This window comes from Penaeus chinensis, chromosome 24, assembly GCF_019202785.1.
Source record: "Penaeus chinensis breed Huanghai No. 1 chromosome 24, ASM1920278v2, whole genome shotgun sequence".
NCBI classification, from domain to species: domain Eukaryota; kingdom Metazoa; phylum Arthropoda; class Malacostraca; order Decapoda; family Penaeidae; genus Penaeus; species Penaeus chinensis.
In genome coordinates this window covers 14,801,020-14,811,019 of record NC_061842.1, presented here as the reverse complement: position 1 = coordinate 14,811,019, position 10,000 = coordinate 14,801,020, and the positions used below count along the sequence as shown (strand labels likewise).

General features: G+C 33.9%; 1 protein-coding gene across 2 annotated transcripts in view; it reads right to left on the bottom strand.

Moving 5' to 3' along the window:
• Positions 1–10,000, bottom strand: part of LOC125038127 (calnexin-like) — an 18,991-nt gene that overhangs the window by 7,279 nt on the left and 1,712 nt on the right. For both annotated transcript variants that reach the window (XM_047631435.1, XM_047631436.1), the window contains exons 2-9: positions 5,684–5,811; positions 4,261–4,426; positions 3,725–3,918; positions 3,436–3,600; positions 3,166–3,270; positions 2,017–2,276; positions 1,382–1,613; positions 1,029–1,169 (exon numbers count right to left, since the gene is read on the bottom strand). In XM_047631435.1, coding sequence (XP_047487391.1) covers positions 1,029–1,169; positions 1,382–1,613; positions 2,017–2,276; positions 3,166–3,270; positions 3,436–3,600; positions 3,725–3,918; positions 4,261–4,426; positions 5,684–5,806 — 1,386 coding nt within the window. In that variant the 5' untranslated portion in view covers positions 5,807–5,811. The remainder of the gene's footprint in view (positions 1–1,028; positions 1,170–1,381; positions 1,614–2,016; positions 2,277–3,165; positions 3,271–3,435; positions 3,601–3,724; positions 3,919–4,260; positions 4,427–5,683; positions 5,812–10,000) is intronic.

The following is a 10,000-nucleotide window of genomic DNA, read 5'->3' as shown; positions in this document are numbered from 1 at the left end:
ATATTTCATTATCTATTGTCCTGTTTCACATTAACCCACTCCCAATCTGGCATAATGTGGTAGACTGGACATATTCTAATTCATATTTGTAGGCCACATAGTGGTGTGATAAAAAGCTATACGATACAATAGAACAAACATATATGAAAATGAGATGGTTGCAATAATGCTCCTAACCCAACAAAGAAAACATATTTGGGGCCTGTCATTCACAAGGCTCCCTTAAGAGACTTCCACTGTCTTACATATCCAATTAAGTAGGCTTACATTTTCTATAATCTCATTCTTTTTCATATTTGTTGCCCTTAATATACAGCAAATCCTCTCATTTTGTGACACAAGGGAAGGAATGCAATTTTCCTTACAAGCAACTGGTTAGAATGTTATTATAATAAATGTAAATTATAAGATTAACTTCAAATAAACTAGATACAGGTGATGCATGTGCAGACATTAGGAACAAAGTGTGCATATATTTTTGTTTACTAGGTGATAATTTTTGGCAGACCACCAAGTTAAACAGGTGCTCCAAGGGATTTAAATATTTTCAATTAATTTTATTATTTCTCTAACCTCCTCTGTCTCCTGAGGTTGCTGGACCCACCATATCAAAAATACAAAGAAAGCTAGAATTGGGGAGGCACAGTAAAGACCATATGCAGGCCAGAACCATGGAGTAGTGTTCATCCAGCGACCCCAGCGCTTGAATGTATATCCCCACTGGCCACAAAAAGGGAAAATCTTTTAATAACTAAAATCTATGTTAATCATAATTATATCAGCAGAAAGAATGGAAAAATAGAAAACAATCATTCACTCAAAGAAAAAAAAAAAAGGGTAAAGATGACTGATTACCAGCTCTTGCTACCTGAAATACATTTAGAAGAGGGAATATATGAATGGCCTGTAAAAAAGAACATATAGAAAGAAAAAAACAACCTTCTCATTTCAATCTCAGATCTCTGTAAACAAAAATAATTTCACAAATAAATACGAGTTAGTCCATGTATCCCTTGCACACAACATACCTGTCCCTTCTCTATCTTCATGACCTTTAAGTCAAAAGTTTCTTGAGCAAACTGGTAAGCCTCAGCAACATTGTCTGTGACAAGTACATTGTCAAAGAGGATATTGTCTGACATTGACCACAATTCCAGACCAACAGCATCCTGTAGAAGAAAATACTTTATCAGTACAAACAAACAAGAGCATAATTTCACTCCACTTACATTCATACTAATTTTACATAACAAAACCTAAATAAAAAAAGTATCTTTCATTCACCTGGCAATAAAAGCAGAGAAAATTTAATATCAGAAATAAGACAGAAAAATACTTAAACAATTCAATTTAGTGATTGTGTAGAAACTTAATTACTTACAATAGCAGTCATCTTGAAAGGTTCCAGGTCTTCAAAGAAGTCAGGGTTGGCGATCTTTCGCGGCTTCCATTTTCCACGGTAATTAGGATTGTCAATCATAGGTGGACGCCATTTGCCCTTGAACTCAGGATTGTCCACCATGGGAGGCTTCCACTCTCCACAGCCTGGTGCATCAACACACTTGGGGTTGGTGATAAGAGGAGCTTCCCACTCACCATCCATTTCATCATCCCTGGATGAAATAAGGAAATTCATTAATACATAAAGACTTTACATATATATGCAACACACAAATTTATTTTAGTAAGCCTTTTCAAGACTGCAGAAGACATCAATTCTCCTACTTTTTATCAACCCCTTACTGACAGGTGAAGAAATTTTTTAAATACGCTTAGGAGATTAATGGCAACGAGCCGACTTTGAGTGATGGAGTTCCCAACATCAAACCAAACCCTCAGCGCGTGGCCCGTCAGTATGGGGTTAAGAAAACACTATAATGGATTTTTAAAAAATGACTGAGGTTGACGTTTTACATATATTGACAAAGCTTAATTACCCATTAATCAACAGCTACACTTAAGCTCAACATTTTTCTCTTAATTTTCAAGTTTCAAATAAGATTACTGTGTACTAACCAGTCATCAGGCTTCTCAGCAGTAGGATCTGGCACCATTTCTGGCTCATCATCCAGCCATCCACTGGGTTTCTCAGCCACTGGATCAGGGATCTGCATGGGAGCATCCTCATCCCAATCATCAGGCTTTGTGGCTTCTGGATCTGGAATCTTTTCTCTTTCATCCCAGTCTTCTGGCATAAAGTCTTCAGGATCATCAATTTCTTTGGGAGGGTTAACAGATGGGGTGAAGTCCTCCAGAAGACTTCCTGAATTGATTACCTGTCATGATTTGACAAATGGGTATTCAAGTTATTATATGTAACCTAGTATTATGCAAATTTCTTATGAAATATGGCAACTTTGGTGGAAACAATTTCTAATGAGCGAATGAACAAATATAATGGCTGTAACTCAACCTCTTAACAAAAAATGTGCTTAGTATTAGAATGTTGCATATTCTGGATATCTGTCATGGCTTTACAACTGCTTAAGAGAAAAATCAGAAGCATAGGACACCAAAGTATTAAACTCTCTCTGCCCTTGGCTGTGGCTTTAATGACAGTTTAGTTGAAGAGGCTAAGATGAGCCTTTAAGCCTAATTTTGGGGGGCTGTTTCTCCTCAATGATCACAGTCAGGCCTCAATAAGCACACAACTATTTAGCATGTACAACTTCAATTAGGTTTGACTGTGTATGATGTGAAAATGTCATTTAGGCAAAAGGCATGGTCTACCAAAACCTAACCGGACATCACTACCAGACCCTTTTCACATTTAATCCCTCAGTGATGGTTATAAATCTCTCAGCGTCATACTGGTGATTTGTGGTAACCGTGCAGCCGCTGGGAGCAGAACTTCCCGCTCGATGTGATCTAGCACATCACCATGCATATAGCCATACCCAGCAGATCAAGCAATTTGTTCTGATCACTATACATGTAACCCAGCAGTAATGAGTTAAGCAACTGAGATAAAATGAAATTCAATCCTACTTTATTACTTTTTCCAAAGCCTAAAAATCTATTTCTAAAACCTTCATTTCAAATACATTTTATCAAATACTTGAATAGTTAAAATTGACCTCATAAATGAGCTATCAATTTTTTACTATAAAATTTAAGAACAAAAGTAAAAAAAAATGCTTAAAAGGTACATCTCCATTTTCTTACCTCGTGATCCAGGCTTATTTCAAAGGTGTTATCTGGTCGAATTACTAATGTGTACAAATGAGACTTCTTGTCCTTAAATGGTTCCTCAATCTTGTCACGGGGTCTCTACAAAATGCAGAATACAGAATTTGAAAAATGAAAATTTTAAAAGGCAAGTTCTACTTCTAAGTGGTTATAAAATATGGTCAATAAAATGAGCAAAGAACTTGCATTTTCACACAAAGAAAACCAATATAAACTGCAAAGATAAATATAAATATCAATACTTACCTTAGCATGTTTTTCTTCAATTTCTTCAGTAAGAGGATTAACATGCCTGAAGATGAAATGCAACTTGAAATCATTGCCACATTTGTCTGGTCCAAACATAATAGTGTACGGTGTTTTGTCATGGAAATTTTTAAGATCCACACGTCCTTTCTGGGCACTGATTAGCTGTTGAAATTTGTAAAGAATTGTTTAGACTAAATAAAGCACTTCAATGCTTTAAGACTCTTACATGTAATTATAATCCCAAAAATAATAATAGGAAAAATATCTAGTTTCCCAAAGATCTTACTTTGATATATGCTCCACCACATTCTTGACCATTCTGTAAATTAACTTCATATTGAACCACAAAAGGCTTGTTACTGAATACAAATGGTTTCTTCAGTGGTGCTGAAATTGCTGCATGTTTTGCCTTTGACTTTAAAACCAACCCACGATCCCCAGTGAGGGCCAATCGCTCAGCAGGTTCTACGGCCCACACACCTGCAAATTAAGGTAAAAACATATGAATTCCAAAGAACTCAAAAGTAATTATATAATACAATCACAGGATAATGTAGCATACCTATGGATGTTTCTAAGACTCACCAAAATATATCTATATGATACTCTTTATATTACAGTTTGCTTGTATCTAATATACTGATATTTTTAAAAATATCATTAATATTTCCATTATATAAGTTGAATATATGACACAAAATACAACAGGCTTATATTAATAAACATGCTAAATTTATATAATCAGGTTATGCAGGACACAAAACTATCTTTAAAAAATTAAATAATCATATACAATGTAAATGTATAAAGGTTTGAACTGACCATCATATTTAGCAATATTTTCATCAACACCATCCTTCTTGGCTTCAGATTTGATCCAGGTCTTCTCAAAAGTAGCTATGTCATCAAATGTTTCTGTCAGATATGCATTTGGTAGTGCCTTGGGTGTTGCATATACAACCTCCTCTACATCATCTTCCTCTCCTTCCTGACAAAGAATAAGAAAAAAAAAATTATCCAACACTGGAGCAGATATTTCTGATGTTCATGACTTTTCAAGCTGATCAAAATAATTCCTAACAGGCATTCTATATATCAGTCCCAAGATAAACAGAAAGGTAAAAGGAAATTATAACAATATTCGGAGGCTTCAAATTTTTGATACATCAAAATCATATAAGCAAGAGTAAGATATAGGATTTAAAATCAAGTATAAGAAATATATAGTTAAAACATGAATTATTAGAATGCACTGCCCCCTGAGCAAATATATAAATTTTCCCTGGTTTGGCAACACTGTACTGTAGTCATTTCAGCATTTGTTAGGTTGCTAGGATGACGAAATACCTTGCTAGACTTGCAAAGGCATAGAGCTGCATCATTTCTTGGCAAACATAAAAAGTTTTTCTGCATGGCTATTTAAAGAAAATGTATTCTAACTGCATAAATAAATGAAATCATCTAATCAATTTATATACACCTCTAAATTCAACTCTTAAATTTTCATCTAACTTAAATATATATATACTGCTGCACACAGATGAAGGCTTCTATATGAACACTGCTAAAAATACAAATGCAGAGATTTATCCCATTAGCTTCAATACTTATTTCCTACAAGAACCATGAAATCATTTCTATTATATATTGATTATTTTATAAAAATCTAAATCTAAAAGTATAACCTACCCCAATGAGCACCTTTAATAATAATAATCTACAGGAACCTAGAATGAAGTATTTCCACTATATATGGATCAATGCATTAGGTTTGCTTCTTCCCTTACTTCCGCACAGCTTAGCAGGAAGAAGCCCCTGAAGCCCTCAAGCTGTAACCAGGTCCCATCCTGACTTTGTACTCGACCATTCTTTTGTACTGCTTATTACAAAAATGTGTTTTGATCTGATTTTGTCCACGTACACCAATACTGAAGTTCATACAGAAGGTTAAATCTCAATGTACAATGCTAATGGAAGGAATCATTATTATTATCAAAGAAAAGCTCAGATATTCCAAGTTAAAGGGTCCCCCAAGGCCCAGAATCCATTACATATGTTTATTGATTTTTGAAGACCCTGCTAACCAATAAAAGCACAGAAGTAGGTTATCCACTATCTGAAATCATAATCTCTACCCATAAATCACCATATGTTATATAATATCAATAGATTTAGAAATCCATTTTTTTTTTTATTTTACATATTGCTCTTAAAACCACAATTGTTCATAATATCAATAACTTACTGTTTGCTCTTCTGTAACAACAGCTTCTTCATCGTCGTCGTCATCTGCTTTAATACCAAAAGGTAACAGCAGGCCAAGAACTAGCAGTGCTAATACTGCTTTTTTCTGCCACTTCGACTTCATCGCTCCTATGAAAGAAAAATATGATATTTCCATAAATATAAAGCTCTTTGGACTGGCCTCAGTCTTCATCAATTCCTATCAAGGGATAAGTTACTTCAAATAATACACTTTAAAAATACTTGAATTAACAGGAAAGGACAAACATGCCTTCCCTTATATATTGAAATCCTTATGAAAATGTAAAAAAAATATACACCTCAGGCAATCAGTGCTTTGAAACAAGTTGCAAATCTGTCTAATGTATCCACATCCACATGTATTTCAATTCTTAGGCACATCTAAACAATAAATATTACTGAAAAAACCAGAATTATGATGAACATATAATCAACTATATAAACACATGTATCAAGCATATTACCCAAAAATAATATCAAGACAATATTTTATTACTTTTGTTTACACAAATGGCTCCACAAATACTTAGTCACCAAATTACTAGGCCCACCTAACACCAGTTTACACTATTCCTTGAATTTGTGGAGGAAAAAAAAAATAAATAAATAAATAAAAAAAAATAAAATATATATATATATTATTAAATATCATTAATAACACTATACAGATAATAATGTTAACATTCTCAATAACAATATCTTAGCAATAATAAATACTTTAAAAAAAATCACAGCATGGGGTAAAAAGTGGAGCTCATGCTTGTGAAGCCACCTATCCATTAACAAAATTGACAAAACAAAACTTCCAGTGGACTTTTATGGGGAACTTTTTTTCAAAGTAAGTAGTTTTTTTTATATTCTTTGTCAGAAGGTTTAGACAATTTTTTAAAGTAAATACTATTATTTAGAGGGTAATTCTTTACAGTATGGACTTACTTGCTAGAGACTGAGTCCCCAACTCTGTGTCACAAGATTTATTAACTTTATAGTTTGTTTCATTCAGTCATGCAGGACAAGGTAAAATTTGTGCCAATGGGTAAAAAAAAAAAAAAAAAAAAAAAAAAAAAAAAAAAAAAAGTGTGGAGATGAAAAGGAGGAAGGTCAAGAACATCTTCCATTATCTCAATGTAAATCAATTTCAGGATTTTTTTTCTCATATCCAAAAATAATTAAATATACAGTAGGGAATTTAATATTTTTCAAGGATTTTGGAAATTTACAATAAAAATGAATTTTCTAGACTAGTTTACAATAAAAAAAATACCAGAAAATAGAAAACAATGCAGTTGTAATTCAAAATGGAAATCTGCCCCCTAGTTTTTTTTAACTCATGTTTGCTTGTTTTCATTTTTTTTAACTAAGTAGTATGATCACTGTAAGCACAACACCATATAATATATAATATTAAATGGTAAGTAAGGGGGAAGTCACCCTTGACAGGGATAAAATATATAGCCTATGTTTAGGTTTGCTTATAAAAAGATGTTCTAGAGAGGTGAAGGGAGGATCTGGGAGGGACAAATAGAAGCCTTCCTTGCCTGGGGATTAACTCATTACTAACAAGTAAAATACTGATTAAAGTAAGTGTACATCATTCTATGCCTAAATACTTGACTGGGTCATGGCCAGGCTCATGATATACTTAGATGTCACCCAGCATCAGTAAAATTTTGTTATGACAATTAACAGTATGACTGGATTGGTATTTGATAGGTTTAGGTTATACAAAATATCTTTAAAAGTAATCAAGGGGTTAGGGAGAGGAGAGTAAAAGTGACTATGGGATAATATAAAAGGCCTGGCTATGTTAGATTATGTCTGGTCATATAAAATACCTTGGAAATAGGAAGCAAGTGAAGAATATCTGTTTGAATCATATGCACATCAGGTAACATTTAAAATAATAGGTTATCAAACTTGGCTCATATTTCAATTATTGAACTTTACTTGAAAAAAATTGGTAACTTGATATAAATGTCTTAAACCTACAATTTTACTCATTTTTAATGAATGTTTTGTCTTGATTCCCAGGAATGCTCCCAAGCTATTAACAGAAAAGCAAAACGAGTATCTCTTCTGGGTTACTGTGGGCACTCTCTTCACAATCTGAATTAGCAGATATCCTTTACTTTCTCCAATTAATTTATACAGCAGTGTCAAATTGATTCTATATTAGTCTTATGTTTGGATTAGCTTCCTACCACATAAAAATAATAATAATCTTTACATTATCAGTGCACTAAGCTTGGGTAAAAAGATGATGATATTCTCGTAGACGACAAAAAAGTGCACTCATTAGCACAAGAAATAAACTGCAGACAAACAGCAATGCCAAAAATAAAAGATAAAGATCACAGAAAGCACAGCTCAGAGAGTAAGTCTACTCAGAGCTCGTGAGTTTCAGCTCTATCTAGTCTTACATACCAAGGTGAAGATAATGTTTGTCAGAGGGTATTGGGGGGTGGAGCATTCCATCAACCCTCTTTCTGTGGTGCACTGCACCCCTGAGACACCAGGGAGATCCACAAACATCGTTGTATGAACCAAACACCTTCCTAGCCCCAGGGTTATACCCCTAGACTCCCATCCAATTTCTGCATTTCCCTATCCAGGGCTCCCTATCCAATCATCATGGACTTGCCCTCCGCACAGTAATTCTCAATATATTTTATTCATTTCTGATTCTGTTTTTTGCCTACACAGATTTCATGTATAAATTAGTGTAGTTTTTCTCTTTGATTATGATAGTGTTATTAAATTTTCATGTAAAAGTATACCAAAGTATCAAGTATTGCACAACTTTATCAACAACTTATGAAAGAAATACCATAAATGTCTTATTTTCAGTCATTCTGTCCATTACAGGCAAATTTTACCTTGTACTGCATGACTGTATGAAACAAACTATAAAGTTTAATAAATCTTGTGACACAGAGTTGGGGACTCAGTCTCTAGCAAGTAAGTCCATACTGTAAAAAATTACCCTCTAAAAAATAATATTTACTTAAAAAAATTGTCTAAACCTTCTGACAAAGAATATAAAAAAAACTACTTACTTTGAAAAAAAGTTCCCCATAAAAGTTATCTGATACCTCTCTTTAAAGCTCTCCCTATACCTCTTTTCAAAGCTCTCCCTAGGCCATAAAAGTAAAATATGCCAGCACAAACTTTGTTTCACGTCTCCACTGCTCCTTCGCAGATGTTCTAATACACACACATATCTATCATAAACATGACATTTAAAGTATTTATTCAGATTATGACTACACAAAGCAATGCCATGGCCTCAGCAAGTTAAGACTCCAGCAAAGGAAAACAAATCTCCTGTATGGATACTCCAGCTTGATTATAAAAAAACAGAAGTCAACAAATTATCTTGCAAAAATACAAGAAAAACCTGGTCAACTGATAAACTTAGTCACCCTGAAAATGTGGGTGCAAGATAATAAATAAAATGAAAGGATATGGCAAATTACTAAAGGAAAAAATTTGATTTTTTACCTTCACAAAATAATTTAACCCTACAATCCAGGTTACAGGGTGACAAGAGAGCACAAGTGGAGGGAGATTAGACTCATTTAACATTTAGTAAGGGGCTTTTGCATTATTTCCATTGATAAACAAATGTGAAATCTACTGCCCATGAGCCATAACTGGAAGAGTGCAAGATCCAGGAAGGATACTATTTCCATGCTCAGGATCTGATTATTGGCTGCAGTGACTGCCAGCACAGGCGGTTTAACAGGAAAGATATTTTGAATGACACAAATAACAAAATAGTTACTATGGTATGGTACCTGCCATCCGAAAATTCAAATGGGTATATATTTACATAACTGCGCAGGCAAAATATAACTTCAAAAATTAAGAAAATGGGTCATGACAAATGCCTATGGCAATTTGGGGCAGAGACCGGGGCTTGGAAAACAGGGCAATTTTTGTGGATTTCCAGGAGTGTCCTAAGGTCTTAGAGGGCCAAGTGACTTTATAAATAAATACTTTTATATGTGCTTATGAACAGTCTCTTTGCAGGAATTTCATATATCTCAGAGCAAGTGGTCATTCAACATTGCCCCGTACCACCTGGGAAGGTCACAGTATCATTTAAATACAAGACGGTTTGAGATTTTTTTTCCTTTGGCAATACAGTTTTTGAACCAACAGCACTTACACAGTTTTACTAACTCCCAATACCTATGAACAAGGCTTTAAGGTTTTGACATTTTCATGAATGTAAATATATATAATGCAGCCTTCTTAGTTCGGAAAATTAACCCTTAGTACTACTATATTACAT